Raw genomic sequence first — 20,271 nt, 5'->3', positions numbered from 1 at the left:
ACAGAGAGGCAGGCAGAGAGAGGGAGGGAAGCAGGCTCCCTGCTGAGCAGAGAGCCTGATGCGGGACTCGATCCCAGGACCCTGAGATCATGACCTGAGCTGAAGGCAGCGGCTTAACCCACTGAGCCACCCAGGCGCCCCCTGCGTCCCCCTTTTAAGGGAGAGAGTGGAGAATGTGGTCATGAGCAAGATCTCTGGGTGCTATTGCCGGCCCCTGCTCTGGCACTCTCTCTGGTAGGTGTCAAGGATACAATAGGAGGGAAGGAGGAAGACTTCTAGAGCCTCTCCTGTTTCCCTTCAAAATGGGTTGAAGCCTGTCTTAGTCCATTCGAGCTACTATAACAAAACACATACTGGGTAGCTTATAAATGATAGAAATTTATTTCTCACAGTTCCTGGAGCCTAGAAGTCTGAGATCAGACTTGTGCCCTCGTGGCCAGGTGAGGACCCTCTTCCAGGCTGCAGACTTGTATACTCACTAGGCAGAAAGGGCTGGGGAGCACTCTAGGTCTCTTTTGGGTAAGGGCACTAATCCCATCCATGAGACTTCCACCCTTATGACCTAAGCACCTCCCAAAGACCCTACCTCCAAATACCATCATCACATTGACCATGAGGATTTCAACATATGAATACGGAGGGTGGGGTGGGACAGAAATATTCAGACTGCAGCAGAGCCAGAGCCAGAGTTCCTGCGTCTCGGTTTTCCTGCAGCCTTCCACTGGAAATCCCCATGCCTCTTTCCCAACATTGCTGGAAATTTAGAGGATGAGTGTGGGTGTGTATGTCACTGCTGGTGAGCCCTATGTTGAAAATAGAAAAAACATATTGCTTGTGTGTAATGTATGTAAACTAGGGCCCCAAGCCCAGGCAGCACTGGTGTGACAGCATAGAGGAGAACATGCTCAGGGATAATCCAGCCCTGTACTTTTCTTCCTTTGGGTTAACACTGTAATGTAATTATTCAGAACAAGAACGCTGAAGCTGGATAAATTACACCCTGATTCTAACACTTATTAGCTGAATGATTTATCCTTTGAGTGCTTCAGATAATTGGTGTCAACCTCCTAAGTCTGTTGTAAGATCAAATGAGTAGTTACATGTTAAAAGATTAGAAATGCGCGTGACGCACAGTGAGTGCTCAGTAAATCCTAGATATTAATACAGCTATAGTTTCCTTCTTGATTTCATCACTGTACAAATGGGTCTCTTCAATTTTAGCAAAAACATAGGAGGCTTTCATACATATCATGTCTTTCAGTACCATTTTAGACAGGTTTTTCTCTGTTGTTTAATTGCTGAAAACATAAAGATGCTACATAGTAAGAAGTAGACCAGATTTCAGTTGAGAAGGGGGAAAAGGCAGTCTCAAAATATTTTTAGAACATGAACAATCCATTTTCTATCATTGCTGTGCAAGCATGTGTTTTTTTCGGAAAAACCTTCTAATTCCTGGCCTTCCTATGGATGAAAAAGATTAGCAGCCTCTTTGGGACTGGTTGAGCCTGGGAAAGAAAAGAATTAAGATGTGGACAAGAAAATGCTTCCAACACTTTTATCTAGAGAGCCATCTGAAAAGCCTACTTTGAAAACAAATATGAAAATGTGAGATTTAATTCTGGTGTCCCAAACAGCTTCCCTGAACTCGTGCCTGAATTCTTTCCTGGATTTCATGCGTGCAGGTGGGACAGGATGATGGGGTGGGGAGTTGGTGATGGAAATTTACACTCACAAGAAAGAGACTGGACTTATGGGGCGTCTGGGTGGTTCTGTCATTTAGGCGTCTGCCTTGGCCTCAGGTCATGATCCCGGGATCCCAGGATGGAGCCCCACATTAGTCTCTCCACTCAGTGGGGAGTCTACTTCTTCCTCTCTCTTTCCTTCTCTCAAATAAATAAAATCTTGAAAAAAAAAAGAGAGAGAGAGAGACAGAGACAGAGACAGAGAGAAAGTGGACTTATATTAGTTCTCCAACTTTCTCTACCCAAATGAGTCCTGTCTTTGTTTTATTAGAGTCAGAAAGTTAATAAAAGCTTACGGGAATATGAAAAGATGATTAAATATTTATCAAACATTTAAATGTGATACTTGAAGGTACTTGAGTTAGAAGCGCCTTACAGGCAGTTTACCTTTCGTCAAGGAGAAATCTTTTCTCAGAGCTTCGGGTTTGACACCTCACTTGAGTGATATTCAAATAAAAGTGAAATAGAAAATGCCTCTTAGGAAAGGATGGCCTGATTTCAACCTTTCTCCGATATTAATTTAGAGGGCTCATTTTAACATTGCCCACAGGATAAAGTCTAAATTTCTCAGCTCCACAAGCTGACCTCAGTGCTTTAAAAGTGTCTCCTTCTCCCTGAGCTCTGTAGTGTCTCTACCCCCATTACTTCTTTTTTTTTTAATTTTTTATTTCTTTTCAGTGTAACAGTATTCATTGTTTTTGCACCACACCCAGTGCTCCATGCAATCTGTGCCCTCCCTAATACTCACCACCTGGTTCCCCCAACCTCCCCCCCCCCCGCCCCTTCAAAACCCTCAGGTTGTTTTTCAGAGTCCATAGTCTCTCATGGTTCACCTCCCCTTCCCATTTCCCTCAACTCCCTTCTCCTCTCCATCTCCCCTTGTCCTCCATGTTATTTGTTATGCTCCACAAATAAGTGAAACCATATGATAATTGACTCTCTCTGCTTGACTTATTTCACTCAGCATAATCTCTTCCAGTCCCGTCCATGTTGCTACAAAAGTTGGGTATTCATCCTTTCTGATGGAGGCATCATACTCCATAGTGTATATGGACCACATCTTCCTTATCCATTCGTCCGTTGAAGGGCATCTTGGTTCTTTCCACAGTTTGGCGACCATGGCCATTGCTGCTATAAACATTGGGGTACAGATGGCCCTTCTTTTCACTACATCTGTATCTTTGGGGTAAATACCCAGTAGTGCAATTGCAGGGTCATACGGAAGCTCTATTTTTAATTTCTTGAGGAATCTCCACACTGTTCTCCAAAGTGGCTGCACCAACTTGCATTCCCACCAACACTATAAGAGGGTTCCCATTTCTCCACATACTCTCCAACACACGTTGTTTCCTGTCGTGCTAATTTTGGCCATTCTGACTGGTGTAAGGTGGTATCTCAATGTGGTTTTAATTTGAATCTCCCTGATGGCTAGTGATGATGAACATTTTTTCATGTGTCTGATAGCCATTTGTATGTCTTCACTGGAGAAGTGTCTGTTCATATCTTCTGCCCATTTTTTGATATGATTGTCTGTTTTGTGTGTGCTGAGTTTGAGGAGTTCTTTATAGATCCTGGATATCAGTCTTTTGTCTGTACTGTCATTTGTAAATATCTTCTCCCATTCCATGGGTTGCCTCTTTGTTTTGTTGACTGTTTCCTTTGCTGTGCAGAAGCTTTTGATCTTGATGAAGTCCCAAAATTTCATTTTCGCTTTTGTTTCCTTTGCCTTTGGAGACATATCTTGAAAGAAGTTGCTGTAGCTGATATCGAAGAGGTTACTGCCTATGTTCTCCTCTAGGATTCTGATGGATTCCCGTCTCACATTGAGGTCTTTTATCCATTTCAAGTTTATCTTTGTCTATGGTGTAAGAGAATGGTCGAGTTTCATTCTTCTACATATAGCTGTCCGGTTTTCCCAGCACCATTTATTGAAGAGACTATCTTTTTTCCACTGTGTATTTTTTCCTGTTTTGTCAAAGATTATTTGACCATAGAGTTGAGGGTCCATATCTGGGCTCTCTACTCTGTTCCACTGGTCTATGTGTCTGTTTTTATTCCAGTACCATGCTGTCTTGGTGATCACAGCTTTGTAGTAAAGCTTGAAATCTACTGCTGCCAGTTTTATTTTGTTTTTCAAATTTCCTTAGCGATTCGGGGTCTCTTCTGATTCCATACAAATTTTAGGATTATTTGCTCCAGCTCTTTGAAAAATACCAGTGGAATTTTGATCGGAATGGCATTAAAAGTATAGATTTCTCTAGGCAGTATAGACATTTTAGCAATGTTTATTCTTCCAATCCAAGAGCATGGAATGATCTTCCATCTTTTTCTGTCTTCTTCAATTTCTTTCATGAGTGTTCTGTTGTTGACTGATGTTGTTGTCTGATTGCTGTTGCTAGGACTTCTAATACTATGTTGAACAAGAGTGGTGAGAGTGGGCATCCTTGTCATGTTCCTGATCTCAATGGGAAGGCTGCAAGCTTTTTCCCATTGAGGATGATATTTGCTGTGGGTCTTTCATAGATAGATTTTATGAAGTTCAGGAATGTTTTCTCTATCCCTATACTTTGAAGCGTTTTAATCAGGAACGGATGCTGGATTTTGTCAAACGCTTTTTCTGCATCAATTGAGAGGACCATGTGGCTCTTCTCTCTTCTCTTATTGATTTGTTCTATCACATTGATTGTTTTGCGAATGTTGAACCATCCTTGTAACCCAGGGACGAATCCTACCTGGTCATGGTGGGTAATCTTTTTAATGTTCTGTTGGATCCTGTTTGCTAGGATCTTGTTGAGAATCTTAGCATCCATATTCATCAGTGATATTGGTCTGAAATTCTCCTTTTTGGTAGAGTCTTTGCCTGGTTTGGGGATCAGGGTAATGCTGGCTTCATAAAAAGAGTCTGGAAGTTTTCCTTCTGCTTCAATTTTTTGAAACAGCTTCAGGAGAATAGGTGTTATTTCTTCTTTGAAAGTTTGGTAGAATTCCCCAGGGAATCCGTCAGGTCCTGGGCTCTTGTTTTTTGGGAGGTTTTTGATCACTGCTTCAGTCTTGTTACTAGATATCGGTCTATTCAGGTTGTCAATTTCTTCCTGGTTCAATTTTGGGAGTTTATAGTTTTCCAGGAATGCATCCATTTCATCTAGGTTGCTTAGCTTATTGGCATATAACTGTTGATGATAACTTCTGATGATTGTTTCTACTTCCTTGGTGTTAGTTGTGATCTCTCCCTTTTCATTCATAATTTTTTTAATTTGGGCTTTCTCTCTTTTCTTTTGGATTAGTGTGGCCAATGGTTTATCGATCTTATTGACCCCATTACTTCTTGTCTGAAGTCAGTGAGTCTGTAAGGGCACACCTATTCCCCTGAGTCCTTGCTTTTTCTTTTTTTTGGTTTTACTTTTGTCAAAATTTTGTACAGCCTTCAAAGATCAGCCACCTCAGATGATTTCCTCTCATCTCTCAGGATCTGGAATTATAGTTGCCTCTTTGTCCTCTGAATCTTTTGTTTGTTCTTCATCCATTGCTCTTCATTAATTCTGTCTACAGTTTTAGCTAATTATCTACATCCTCTTACCCACTGTAAACAGTTAGCTCTTTGGTGGGGAGGATAGTATAGTATATATGGCAGAACTCAACAAATATTTATGGAATGAATGAAAAATAAAGGCCCACTCAAAAAAGCTCTCAGAATCTTAGAGCCTACTTTCCCTCATTTCCCTTGCATGATGTCCCTTTACCTTGTGGCCATTTGGACTTCTACTTTTGCGTCTATGTATTTCTTCTATGACAATCTGATTATGGATACTTTTTGCTTGCAACAACCTTATTCAGTATCCTTTGAGATCTGATTCATGCCATCAGCATCATTTGCTCTCCTCACATTTTGTTACAGACCTGCTGAAATGTGTCCCAGAAATGGTTTTTCTACATGGAATGCTTTGTTTTTCCCTTTCCCCTCTTCTCTGTCTTCAGCTGGCTGACTCTTCGTCTACCAGATTCAAGATAAGATGTTACTTCTTTCTGGAAATTTTCCCTAGCTCCCCACACCATCTCCAGTTCCAGACCGGCTTAAGCCTTTCTCCTTTATGACCTAGTATATAAAGATAAAAAATACTTGGGTCAAAACCTGATCCTGCTACTTACTGAACTGTAATTTTAGACCAGCCCTTCTCAAACTTTATCATACATCAGAATCACCTGAAGAGCTTGTTAAATCTAAGTGGTGTTTTAAGGGTGCCTGGGTGTGACTCGGATGACTACATGTCTCCCTTTTGGGCTTCCAGCTCAGCAGGGAGTCTGCTTCTCCCTCTCCCTCTGCCTCTCCTCTCTGCTCATGCTCTCTCTCTCTCTCTCAAATGAATAAATAAAATATTTTAAGAATTAATTGAGATAATATATGTAAAGTGTTAGAGATTAATTAGTGTTCAATCATTGCCAGTTACTATTGTTTTTACATTATCATTGCTTTCATCACACTGTTTTAAATTGCTGACTGAATAGACCCTTTGCCAATAAATTAGGAAACTCATAATGAGCAGTGACTCTGCTGGTTTTATCATTACTGTATCACAGGTGCCATATAAAGTACATTAGTTAGCAGTAAATTAACATATAATAAAATACACTGAAAATAAAAGCATTCAGTAAATATTTAATAAAACGAATTTGGGCGCTTCTTTGTAGGCAGCTTCTAAACAGACTGTTCCAGGATTCCCTAGTTCAGCTTGCTATTTTGGGGGGTTTTCTTGGGACTGCTTTTGTTGATTGGTTCCCAAACCACTTTTGGTTATGGCGAAGCAGTCCTCACAGCCTTTGTTTCTAAGATTATACAAGCAACATAGAGAACATCTTTACTTCTGTAGAGAAGTAAAAATAAATAAGCCCACAGGCCATTCATTTGGCTCTAGTCTGAGTTTCATACCGAGTGAAAGCAGTTGCAGCAATATATTCCCCTGCCTTCTGGACCTGACCATATGCCTGCATTTAACACGGGATATGGGTTAGAAATTAACACGAGAAAAATGCAGCGTGGAGTTCTTTGCAGATCCATGAAGCCTCCGTTCCTGCTTTTACATTCAGTCTACACCCCCACCTTCCTCTTTGACCCCAGAACCTCATATTTTCTGAATATAGTCATCATGAATATGTTTCGTTAGTTCAGTAAATATTTTTTCCAATAGCTGCCCTGTGCCAAGTACTACTCTGATGGTGGTACTACCACAGTAAGACAAAGCACTATTACACAGAACCTAAAGCCTGGCATTTCCCAGCTTGTACAATAATTGTTTGCTTCTCTGTCTCCCACGGTATATTATGAGCTTCTTGATGATGTGCGCACAGTTTAATTGATATTTGGATATTATGTTCAATATGAGGTATGTGGTAGGTATTCATACAGACAGACCCTCTGTATTTTTTTGCTTACAAAGTATTGTTTGTCAGGGCACCTGGGTGGCTTAGTTGGTTAAGCAACTGCCTTCGGCTTGGGTCATGATCCTGGAGTCCTGGAATCGAGTCTCACATCGGGCTCCCCGCTCAGCGGGATGTCTGCTTCTCCCTCTGACTTCTTCCTTCTCATGCTCTCTCTCCTCATTCTCTCTCTGTCAAATAAATAAATAAAATAAAAATAAATCTTAAAAAAAAAAAGTGTTGTTTGTCTGAATTTCAATCTAGCCAACCAGTACATAACAATCCAGATTTCTAGCTTCTCTAGAAAAAGCCCACATTTCTGTATGACACCAATAAGCTGCAGCTAATTCCCTCTCAGCCCATTCCTTAGATAGAGCCTGTCCTCTCCAGTTCACTGTAACGATTCCCTACTGTATTACATTATATACATGTGTATGGGCATTGTATTTGTCTGCAGAGATGCGTGGTGAGGAAAGAGCAAAATTCTTCAAATTCTCCATAAATCCTCTGAAAGTTTGTCTTTACAAGCTTATGAAAACCTGCCTTCAACTGGAAATACCCTATTCCTTTTTGTTCTTTGGTGAGAGGAATGCTAACAAGGATTTGCGTTTGTTTGGAATAGGTGGTATATTGGGTCATCGGTCTAAATTTTATCCAAGTTGTTTTCTGCAGTTTCACAGTGGGTTTCCTTAAATTATTTAGATGGTTGCCACTTACTCATCTACTGAAAAGTGTATCCCAGTCCTAGGTAAAAATACATGAAATTCTATCTGGTTTGTATTTTTTTTTCTTCTGATTGATGATTGAACTAACACAATTTCTTTGGTTTGGTTTTATCATATGACAGTAGACACTTTTGAGACCATAAAATGGAGTTAAAATAATAGTTTACCAAACTAAATATGTTCGTGCTTTGTTTCAGCTATCCTTAAAAAGAAGAGGAAGCAAAGATCTGCCAAAATCTGAAAAAAAGACTCAACAGACTCCCACAGAGGTATGTGGAAATAAAATTTCAACTAGTGTATCAAACACTTCTAAATGTATATAAGAATAAGCTACATCTATAAGTGGACATAGTAGCCAGATACACTCATGTAAAAAAAATTTTTTTTAATTATGCCTCTCCATTCTGTAGCTGTAGATAGAGGTAGAATAAAGCACTCAGTGTCTTTGCTTATAAAGCTAACACTAACAAACCTATTATTGCTTAAAATGTTATTAGTACCTTATGTATTACTATGTTTGACAACTGTATGCACAGTGCTAATCATCTTCATTCATAATTAATAAGGTCAAGAGAATGGCTGTTCCTATAGCATCAGAAGTGAGTAGAGAAAGGAATGTTGTAGAAAGGGATGGTGAGGGGTGGGAGATGCTTGTGATGAGAAGGCCGTAGAAGAAGTAATTCTCTATGCCAGTGATTGGGGAAGCAAAAGAAAGGAAATGAATAAAAATAAAACTTAAGGGATGTACTAAGAGATGCCTAGAGGTGCTGATAGATGTAATGGAGGAGATTTTAAAACAGAAGAGGAAATATTTGGGGGCAGAAATGACGTCATGGCTCTTCATAAAAATTGGCTAGTTATTGACTTTTGCATGCATCAGTTGGAATTGCATACTATAACATACTTTTTTTTATTCTTACAATTTGTTTTCTCATTAAATAATAATTTTAACTAAAGCGATATTGAAATATCCAAAATTTGGAAAAGTTGATCTCAATTTTTTTAAAAACACAACTTATTAAATTTTTTTTAAAGATTTATTTATTTATTCATTTTAGAGAGAGAGCATACAAGTGGGGAGAAGGGCAGAGGGAGAGAATCTTAACTAGCCTCCCAGCTGAACACAGAGCTGAGTGCAGGGCTCCATCCCACAACCCAGAAGATCGTGCTAAGAGCTGAAACCGAGAGTCAGATGACTCAACCGACTGAGCCACCCAGGCATCTCATAAAACACAGCATCTTGAATGTTTATTTTCCCTTTTCTTCTCTCTCTCTGCTCTGTTCTTGGTTAACTTTTTTTCCTGGTCCTGGCACAAGGATATCAAGAAGGGTCAGCAGTTCAAAAGTCCCAAAGAGTCTCAGAGCCAGAGCCTTACTCCATTTTGTATCTTTCTTGTTGTTGTGTTACTAGGTTCAAAGATGCTCTGTCACTGTAGCTTTCTCACTCTGCCTTTGCCATGACCGTAGCCACCTTCTCTACATATTTTGCTATGGGTCATTTCACATGTTGCCGTCAATTCTCTTCTCCACCCCATTGATGGAGAAGGGGCTATATTCTCCCTGTTCTAAAATCCTAAGTCAGCTTTAATAAGCAGTTTATTTCTTTTAAAACTCACATTTGGCCTATTCTTATACTTCCCATGTTAAAGTTTACTTATTTCTGCAACAATACTCTGTTATCCAGGAACATCTAAGAGTTTGTTTGTAGCTCTGTGACCCTCCCACTCTACGCGCATGTGGGCACCTTTCTGTAAAAGACATCCACACCTTTCATGGGTTTCCCAGTGGGACCTGGGACCTTACAACAATCAAGAAACATTGCGGTCCACCTATTTTTATTTCCTGGCCCAAACACCTGGGAAATTTTAAGTGCGCTGTTGTAGCCATTAATGTCCCTGCTAGTGTTTCCAGTTCATTTATTTTCAGAGATTATTACCTGTAGTTTTTCAAAAACCACCCCAGTGGATTGAGCAGGACTGTCTTGGATGGGAGATCTCAATTATAAAGTAGTCCGCAGATGATTCTATTACTCAGTCAAGGTTGAGGACCATCGATTCTTAGATTACTGCCAGCCTCCTATTCTACTGTTTATATATTCATCTCCCATACCATCCCATCGCCAGGGTGGATTGTCATCATGGGTCATGTTATGCAGCTTTGACTTGTCAGTGTCTAGTGTCTGATACTACAACATGTTCAGTATGTGCTTTTGAATACTCTCGTGTCTCCTTTATCTAGATTGAGCCAAAAGAAATTGCCAACATGCTGTGATTTTGACCTATGCAAATGACAATTCCATATGGTTCAACCTACTATTATTTGTACGGCTTCGTACTTCATTTTTATTTGCTTCACCTTCTTTGATGTATGATTTACACGTTCCTTCAGCACCACAGTGACTTTATTTGCTGAGAAATGGTATCACACACAGTTAAGGGCAGTGACATGCCAGCTGTATGGCCTTAGATGACTTACTTATTCTTTCTATGCCTTTGTTTCCTCATCTGTAAAAGGGGATCATAATAGAGAGTGGTACGAATTAAATGAGTTTAATCCATGTAATTCATTAGGAATGTTATTTAGCATCTAGTAGTGGCTCAGTCAAAGCTGGGGTCGACTCAGCCCAGCTGGCCCTTCATCGTCCTAATGCTCCCCTTCTTCACATGTCATTCATATCTTCTTAAGAGTGAGTCTTTAATATACACAAAAATAAGATACCACTTGCTTCACATGTCAAAGCACTGTAATGTTTCTTGCCTAGCATTAACTGTGGACAATAGGAGCAAGCAGGTACTGCCTAGACACTGTCAGCCAGGCACTTCCCATACCATCTCGGATTTAACGTTTTCAGCATTTATACACAGTATTTCCATGCTCAGTTGCAAATGCAGCTACAATACTTAGGTTACAGGCTGAGCATGCAGGGCACACTGGCTTACAGGTTCTTAAGTTCTTGGCATTGTAGAAACTATCACACTTTGTATACTGAAAAGATTTTATTTTATTTTATTTTTAAGATTTATTTATTTGACAGAGAGAAACACAATGAGAGAGGGAACACAAGCAGGAAGAGTAGGAGAGGGAGAAGCAGGCTTCCCGCCGATCAGGGAGCCCAACGTGGGGCTCGATCCCAGGACCCTGGGATCATGACCAGGGCTGAAGGCAGATGCATAATGACTGAGCTACCAGGCACCCTGAAAAGATTTCTTTTTAAGCAAATACAAAATAATTACTATGTTGTCCATCATTTTCTCCATCCCTCATAGGGACTTTCTTACATGTAGTATATGTCCAAGTCTTAAAATAAGGTTTATGTTTTCATTCCTTTAAGGCAGGGGAGTTTACATATATGCAAATCAGGTAGCCTTCCCTTGCTAAAACATGAAACGTTATGCTTGCTTAATGTAGCCGAGTGAAGTGTTATTCTGCTCCAGTCTGTGACTTAGACCACATCCAGTGCTATTTTGGTTGGATTCAAACTGCAGTATTTTACTAACACTTTTTTTTTTTTTAACTAGCAAATAAAGGCCTAGACTTGCAATCAGGGAGTACTACCACACTCAACCTAACTTCCCAGTCTCCCCTACTCTGACTTTCTAACAAAGCGTAGCTTATGTAAAGGCATATTGGACTTGCTCATTGCTGGTCACCTTTCTACTCAAGCATTGTTTCTAATTCCTACATGATATTGGACTCTCTTGCCTGCCTGCCACACCTTTAACCATGTCTTATGTGTCTCTCTTTCTTTTCTTCTCTTCGGGTCCTTTCAGAACCACTGCCATAGCTTCAACCATCACCTCTATACATCTCATTCTCATGTTCCTTCCCTTTGCACCTGAACTCTCTGCAGGGCCAGAGGTGTAATCTTTGTAATCTTGGGCCTGAGTTCACTTGCCTTTGATAGATGTTTCCGCTAGATACCCCTCCACTGACACACCTCGAAGACAGCATTTTAATATGCTTAGACCCATCTTCTTCACACGTCCTCCTCTTTGTTCATTCTCTTTTCCTGTCATTAGCAGCACCAACCAGCAAGATGCCTAAGCTGGAAACAGCAGGGTTATCTTTGAGTCTTCTGCTGATTCAATAGTAAATATTGTTCTGTGTCCTTAGTTTCATACTCACCGAACAGGTTTGAGGGTCCAACATATAGTCTCTTGTAGAACAGCTTCTCTTTTGCCTTGTGAAATAGAGTTTCACGTCAAATCTTTCTGTGATTTACACTCATCCTTCTCTCTCACTGTGCTCCTGGGAATTCTCTCATCTCTTCTCTCTGTGCTTCTGTCCTTTCTTCTAAACCCCTTCTAGAGGAAAGTATACAAACCAACACATCCGATTTCTTTTCTTTTACCCCATTGTCCTACTTTCCTTCTCTTGTGCTGCTTTTCTAGAGGCAACACTAACAGTGGAAAGAATAAGAGTTTGGGAATCAGTCTGGTTACAGATGTGCTCTGTCACTTATTAACTGGTGCTCTACCAGGTTAACCAACCTTTCTGAAGCTCATCTGCCTTATCTATAAAGTAGAACTAGATCACCTTCCTCGTAGGGCTAATGTCAGGGCATAATGATATAAAGAATGTGATGGTCAGGCTCTGTGGACTCATCAGCTCTCAACCCTTCCATATTAATTCTCATTAACAGAAAGGAGGACAGGAGACCTGTGCCCTCCTTGTTCTACATCTCTTCCATCTCGAAGGCTCTGGGCTATATTTAATGAGCATCTCTGGCAGAAGCTTATTATTCCCACCTTCACTACCAGTGGTTGCTGCTACTTTACCACAATTCATTTCAAACACAGCTGACTCATTGCTGGGCAAGGAAGGCATTTTTATTTCCATTTAAAAAATGAGAAGGGGCACCTGGGTGGCTCAGTCTGTTAAGCATTTGCCTTCGGCTCACGTCATGATCTCAGGGTGCTGGGATCAAGCCCTCATAGGACTCCTTGCTCAACGGAGAGCCTCCCTCTCCCTCTCTTTCTCCCCTTTCCCACCCTCCACTCATGCTCTCTCTCTCTGCCTCTCTCAAATAAATAAATAAAATCTTTTATAAAAACATATTAAAAAATGAGGAAAACAAAATCCACAGAAGTTACGCAGTTGACCCAAAATACATACTTAAAAGCAAATGTGGGGAAATTGCCCTCAGGAAATGTGTCCTTGGGCATAATAATGTACTTTGATATTAACTCTCAGCAAGTTGATTTCCAATTTTAGTTTGTTTGTACTTTTCAACTTAGTCAGCAATTAGTGTTTGCAGGTTGCCTAAGAATTGTGAGAAGAGCTTCCATAAGATCTACTCCATCATCCATTTACCGGGCAGAACCAACTTTATTCGTTTTAGACTGATGGGGAATATATCTTTTTTTTTAAATTTTTTAAGAATATTTATTTATTTATTTGACAGACAGAGATTACAAATAGGCAGAGAGGCGGGGGGGGGGGGGACAGGCTCCCTGCTGAGCAGAGAGCCCGATTTGGGACTCGATCCCAGGACCTTGAGATCATGACCTGAGCTGAAGGCAGAGGCTTACCCCACTGAGGCACCCAGATGCCCCCTTATTTTTAAAATGATCTGGATGAAACACTTGCCAGTTTCTCCTTGGAGGAGCCATTCCAGTGTTAAATTTTCCTTACTTTAAGTAAGGTCTTTAAGTAAACAATTTTGCCTTGAATAAAGATGGAGGAGAGAAGACTTTCTTTGCTCCTTCAGAATGACCATGAGCCTTCGAGTCAGACAGAACGGAATTCAAATTTCACCTTTGTTTTTTGCCACGTACTAGCTCTGTAACCTTGAAAAAGTTATGGAGTATCTTTAAACCAGGCATTTTAGTATCTATTACTAAGTTCACTCTAAACATTAAATTAGGTCAGATGGATAAAGAACTTTCCAGAAATTGTCTGAGAGTCCGTGCTCGATAAGGGGCAGTGAGTACACGTCATGTGTTCCGTCCAGGGAATAGGTTTCACATTTATTATAGTCAGGGGAATTCAAATCACGTAAGAAACAAAACATGCAAAAGGAACGTTGTTGAGATGACAGCCCCACAGTTGTGCTCAGTTACAAGACATGATGGTCTCTGAATAGTGATGACCATAGTGTTTCTCTTTTTATATTTCTTTTTCTTTATTGTTTCCAGGATGTGATATTGTCCTCATCTTTTATCCACCAAATAATTTAAATGATTTGTAGAAAACATACAGCGTCTACTTATCTGGGTCTCATTGAATCTTAATTACAAGGAAAAGGCAACTACTTTTGCAGGTGTGCTTTTTTTGTGTGTTTTCGACTTACATAAAAGTGACCTCCTCTCCTCTGCCCCTCTTTTTCCCAAACGAGGAGGACAGTGAGGATCTGAAATGCCAGCTGCAGTTCGCGAAGGAAGAAGCCGCTCTGATGAGGAAGAAGATGGCCAAGATCGACAAAGAGAAGGACCGATTCGAACACGAGCTTCAGAAGTACAGATCCTTTTACGGGGATCTGGACAGTCCTTTGCCCAAAGGAGAAGCCGGGGGGCCTCCCAGCACCAGGGAGGCTGAGCTCAAGCTGCGGCTGAGGCTCGTGGAGGAAGAAGCCAACATCCTGGGCAGGAAGATCGTGGAACTGGAGGTGGAGAACAGAGGCCTGAAGGCAGAACTCGACGACCTGAGGGGGGATGACTTCAACGGCTCGGCCAACCCGCTCATGAGGGAGCAGAGCGAATCCCTGTCGGAACTGCGGCAGCACCTGCAGCTGGTGGAGGACGAGACGGAGCTGCTGCGGCGGAACGTGGCGGACCTGGAGGAGCAGAACAAGCGCATCACGGCCGAGCTCAACAAGTACAAGTACAAGTCAGGCGGCCACGAGAGCGCGCGACATCACGACAGCGCCAAGACCGAGGCCCTGCAAGAGGAGCTGAAGGCAGCGCGCCTGCAGATTAACGAGCTCAGCGGCAAGGTCATGCAGCTGCAGTACGAGAACCGCGTGCTTATGTCCAACATGCAGCGCTACGACCTGGCCTCGCACCTGGGCATCCGCGGCAGCCCGCGCGACAGCGACGCGGAGAGCGACGCGGGCAAGAAGGAGAGCGACGACGACTCGCGGCCGCCTCACCGCAAGCGCGAGGGCCCCATCGGCGGCGAGAGCGACTCGGAGGAGGTGCGGAACATCCGCTGCCTGACGCCCACCCGCTCCTTCTACCCCTCGCCCGGGCCCTGGCCCAAGAGCTTCTCTGACCGGCAGCAGATGAAGGACATCCGCTCAGAGGCCGAGCGCCTGGGGAAGACCATCGACCGGCTCATCGCCGACACTAGCACCATCATCACGGAGGCGCGCATCTACGTGGCCAACGGGGACCTGTTCGGACTGATGGATGAGGAGGACGACGGCAGCCGCATCCGCGAACACGAGCTGCTCTACCGCATCAACGCGCAGATGAAAGCTTTCCGCAAGGAGCTGCAGACCTTCATCGACCGCCTCGAGGTGCCCAAGTCTGCGGACGACCGCGGCGCGGAGGAGCCCATATCCGTGAGTCAGGTACAGTTCTGCCTATTGCGAGCCACGGCGATGGCCAGGCTGGTTCGCGGATTCGTGCTCCCCGCTGGGGCGTCTCCGCGCACCGACCTCCATGCCCCGCTTCAGGGTTCCCGCGCAGAGCCTCACTGGGCTTCGTAGCCCCACAGCACACGTGTTCTCTCACACTGTCCTTCTTCAGGCCTCGGGTTTTCGGAACCCGCTTGGTAACTCCCTCCCCTCTGTTTTGGTTAAAAAGGAAATTTACACACACCCCCACCATCAGTTTTTGTGTAAAGATTAAAGGATCTTAAATATATATCATTATGTGTCGATATGTTCAGTATTACTCTACCGATTCTAATGGATCAGGCTGTAAGAAGATCCCAGATGGGAATCTTTAATTGTGTATTTGCAGGTTTTGAACTAAGATTGAAATTGAGTTTTCAAAAGTGGTTTAATTACTTAGAATCCAGGGTTATTGTGTAACTACTGGCAAATGTACAAGCCAACAGTGAAGAGAGGATACTGTGTCTAGATCCCTACCAAAAGGAACAAATAGAAGTCACTCCTTTACAAGTGGAAGTAATAGGATCGTTATTTCTAGGGGGAAAAAAAAATCACTGCCATCTCTCTATGTCAAAACTGGGGAAGGAGTGTTCTACTTTAACTTTAATCCAACACTGATTCAGAGAAATAGTAATAACTATTCCCGAACAGGGAAAACCATTTTTCCTTCATCCTAATTTGTAGAGGCACAACTGATGAATTGGACTGAGCTGCTCTAGCCAGGTATGGTGGCCAAAGACCCATGCATTTTGTCAGAATTAACCACATAAGAGAGAATTTGTAAAACACAGCAGGCAGCACTACCTCTCTGGCAAGCCTCCTGTCCTGTATCCATTGGAGAACACACGGAAGTACAACAGCGTGCATGGCTTTTAAGACACGCAAGAGATTTAAATTTAAAGATCACTGTATACGCAGAAGCATGATATTAAATTAACTGCCTGTTAGTCACAACTAGAAAAATCGCAACCCTATTGCTTATTTACCTTGCATGTTGCTCTGCTTTGTTATGGAAAAAAAAAATTTTGTGATAAAACTTGTTGAATTTTGAAATATTAAGGCTTATTGTTTCTCTAATAATGTCAAATGGTTGGCTTTCAGTTTCCTTGTAGCAGATTTTTGAATACTTGAAGCATGTGGGTTTTCAATTATACCATCAGGGAAAAAAGTAGAAATCAGAGTGAGAGAAAGAACTGTATGCATTAACAGGTTTCAGATTTTGTAAATGCAGGCTTAAGGGAGGGTTCTTCTTCATCTTAAATTGAATGAATGCTTAGATTAGTTAATATGAATTTAAGTTTTAAAAATTATTATTAATTAACTCTTCTCTTTGTCTCTGCATTTACCTTCCCAGATGTTCCAGCCTATCATTTTACTTATTCTCATTCTTGTATTATTTTCATCACTTTCTTACACAACGATATTTAAACTTGTCTTCCTTTTTACGCTGTTTTTTGTACTGTAAATCTTTCATCATTTACCATTCATTGTAGTATTTTCAGTTTATTTATTTTGTTCACCCTTCAAGACAAGAAGTAAAAGAAGTATAATTTCTGTAGTAATCAATGCTATAAAAACACTGAAGACTGCCTATTTCTTTAAAAAGACCCATCTTACCACTACCAAATTCAAAAAGAAGCCCAAGCATTAAAATATTTCAGGTAAGGAACTAATTATGACTTTTTATGTAAATCATTTCAGTTTTTGCTTCTTTCTTTTACATCTTAGTCTGTACTCTTCTTGCTAACTAATTATGACTGTAAAAAATGACAAAATCTTTCAATTACTTCTCAGTAGTTGATTATTATGGTAATTGAAAAGCTGGACATTAACAAAATGGTCACATCTCAAAATATAGATGGATTTATAAAGTATCTTTGCTTGGTTGCATTAGACCAACAAGATAGTTTTGCTATCCAGTAAACGTTAGCAAAAATTATGGTGAATGAATGAAATGTGACCATCATGGAAAGTAAGCAATTTGTCGTGATGCTTGCTGATGGCATTCTGTTTAGAAAGATGTGTTTGGAAGCATGAGAGTGAATTACGCATTAGTTCATTGAGAAAGTGATTATATCCCTCCTACTGCATTTGACCAGCTCCAAGCAAAACAGCCATTTCTGCATTTACCTATTATACTTGGGCATTTGTTGCTGATCAAATTTGTTGCCTGGAGTTCTGGCCTCTCTAATAGGTTATCACATAGAACTGCTTCCAGAGCAGATGGTACAGTAGGGAAAAAATAGTCATTTTCTAGAATTTCATCAAGTTGAAATCCAAGGCCGGTAACATCGTTCCAGTGGGAGTTGTTCTCTAGGTATAAACTTGCTTTGGTGAACCCGAGCGTCTCCCTTTCTCTTCATCCCTAAAGCGGCCTGGATAGGTTCCATGTATCCAAAATGTCCTGTTCTGTCCATCTTGCTGACAGTGTACCCAGTGGAAAACTGGAATGTACCACTGCCATCAGGATTCAGAAATATCAGCACTCAGGGAAGTCAAGCACTCAGAAATGCTTTGCAGCTTGGCTGGTGGATATGAAAATCTGTGGTTAAAGTGAGGTATCTTAAAATAAATAAATAAATAAATAAATAAAGTGAGGTATCTTGCACCTCAGCATCAAGAATAATATGTGGAAAATCTTTGCTCTACTATGAAAGTTGGTTCTGGTAACAATCTCTTGAACCCTCATCCCCCAGTACCTCCATTTCCCTTTGAGCAGTAATTTTTTTAAAAAAGAAAAAAAAAAATACACTTCACGATAGTTGAGAATTCCATTTAAAAAAACTGCTCTTGTTCTCCGTGTTGTTCTTTACATTTTTCTTTTTGGCTTTTGTTTTGTTTTGGAGGGAAGAGAGACCAAGAGTGAGGAGGAGTAGTTAGCCAACAGTTGGAATCTGTCACTATCTACTTGGCTTTTTGTCTTAGAGATTCAAAAGGCTAGATAGAACTTTATGGCAAAAAGAAATAAAATAATCTAAGTGCCGTATTTAATAATTATTCCACTGTTTCTTTAAAAAAAATTATCTCAGGGAAGGCAACTACTTTAAAAATCAAAGTCTGTCTGTTAGAGCCTTGATTAAGCCTCCAGACTGCCATCTCAGGGGGACCATTTTAGTAACAGAACTGAAAGTCAGTGTTTGATGGCTGAAATTTATCGGAAATGTTTATTGCCTTTGAAGCCATACCCACCCACCTAAGTGATGATTCTCAGCTACCCCTGGAACATTGGGTGGTTTATGGAGGTGTTGTAGGTGGTCACAGTAACTGGGAAGCTCTAATGGCAGTAAGAGGAAAGGAATCAAAATCTCAAATAATTGTCCCACCCAAATGGTTAATATTGTCCCTCTGATGAAGCATGGTATGCAGTGAACGTGCTCACTTCAGAAGTATCATGGATAGTCACTACCCTGTGTGACTTTAAGAAACAGGCTTCAGAATTGTAACTTCCTTTATCATGAAAAGAATCAAGAACTCAATATCTAGATCAGTGGTTTTCAGTCCTAACTGCACACTGATGTTCTAGGATGTTTCTAGAATTGAATTCCTAGGATGTTTCTAGAATTGAGCCCCCACCTTACCAACTGACACTGAATTTTTGAACCAAGGCTTCTGTATTTTCTAAAACTCCCTCGAAACATTGCTTTAGATATTTGAATTGTCTAAAATATGCATATGCAGCCTGACCCAAGGCTGCGGCCAACTTTGTGAGGCCAGCGGTATAGAATCCTGAACCGTCTAGGTTTCAGCAGACCTTAAAGCTTCCGCCATTCAGTGGATGTCCACATGCTCTCTAGAGCATTTCCATCTTTAGTATATGGCCTTTGCCTCTAATGACCAAGCAACTCTAATTCCACAGTGGTGCAGTGTTAGAAAACTCTCTTTCATTAGCACAGGTTCTCGAAACCAACAAAAGCAGAGAAGACAAATGGGAAGAGGACAGGAAGAAAACAGGACCAAGATGAATAGTGGGCGGGTGCAGGGTCATGAGCACACCTGCAAGTGTAGGCACATACACACCCTCAGTTAGAGCATCGAGATGACCACAGTTACACACACACACACACACACACACACACACACACACACACACACACACATATACACACACACACACGGACAATCCACCAGTTTGTGGATTTGTATACAGTTATCTACTCCACAAAGCTTCCTGTGTGGTGTGCCACAAATCCTCTGGGAACGATAGGTGCCAGCTGACTGGTGTCCAAACCAAGATGAGAAGGCATATACAAGAGGTGTGAGAATGCAACAGAAATACAGAACATGGATCCCTGTGTATTTATTTATTTACTTATTTTTAAATATTTTCTATATTTCTTCATGAGAGACAGAGAGAGAAAGGGAGGCAGAATGACAGAGGGAGAAGCAGGCTCCCCACTGAGGAAGGAGCCCAATGCAGGCCTCGATCCCAGAACTCTGGGATCACAACCCGAGCTGAAGGCAGACGCTGAACCAACTGAGCCACCCAGGCACCCTGATCCCTTGTGTATTTAACAAACCATGTAAGGAGGTGGCTGTTAGGTGCAGACAAAATGAAATTCGGTTTTTACTCTCTTAGCACTTTCAGTTGGTTCATTGACCCGGACGAACAGCTAACTCTAACAGGTACTCTTAGTGAAGTGTCAAAACAAATAAACAAAAAGGCTCATGGTTGCAGTTTATTTTTATTGGACACCTGAGAGCATGTTGGATTTCCCTAAGAAAACAGTAAAATCCCAAGACATTTTTGCATGGAATGAAACAATAAATACATATATGCATGCATGCATACATACATACATGCCTACATGCTTACATACTGGGGTGCTGCATATAT

The 20,271-nt window shown here is 41.4% G+C and overlaps 2 protein-coding genes across 2 annotated transcripts in view; both read left to right on the top strand.

Annotated features, from left to right (window-relative positions):
• The window catches only part of LOC111147703 (SOGA family member 3), a 76,080-nt gene that overhangs the window by 30,574 nt on the left and 25,235 nt on the right, over positions 1 to 20,271 (top strand). The window contains exons 5-7 of the mRNA XM_022503936.1: positions 8,077 to 8,148; positions 14,217 to 15,392; positions 16,792 to 17,098. Of these exons, the coding sequence (XP_022359644.1) occupies positions 8,077 to 8,148; positions 14,217 to 15,392; positions 16,792 to 16,902 (1,359 nt within the window). The 3' untranslated portion in view covers positions 16,903 to 17,098. The remainder of the gene's footprint in view (positions 1 to 8,076; positions 8,149 to 14,216; positions 15,393 to 16,791; positions 17,099 to 20,271) is intronic.
• The window catches only part of LOC111147704 (KIAA0408 ortholog), a 29,980-nt gene continuing 25,235 nt past the window's right edge, over positions 15,527 to 20,271 (top strand). The window contains exon 1 of the mRNA XM_022503937.1: positions 15,527 to 17,098. The gene's annotated coding sequence lies outside the window, so the exon portion shown is untranslated. The remainder of the gene's footprint in view (positions 17,099 to 20,271) is intronic.

This window comes from Enhydra lutris, unplaced genomic scaffold, assembly GCF_002288905.1.
Source record: "Enhydra lutris kenyoni isolate GAN:26980312 unplaced genomic scaffold, ASM228890v2 scaffoldscaffold17, whole genome shotgun sequence".
Lineage (NCBI taxonomy): Eukaryota > Metazoa > Chordata > Mammalia > Carnivora > Mustelidae > Enhydra > Enhydra lutris.
The sequence above is the reverse complement of the archived record's forward strand: the minus strand, read 5'-3'. Positions and strand labels throughout refer to the sequence as shown.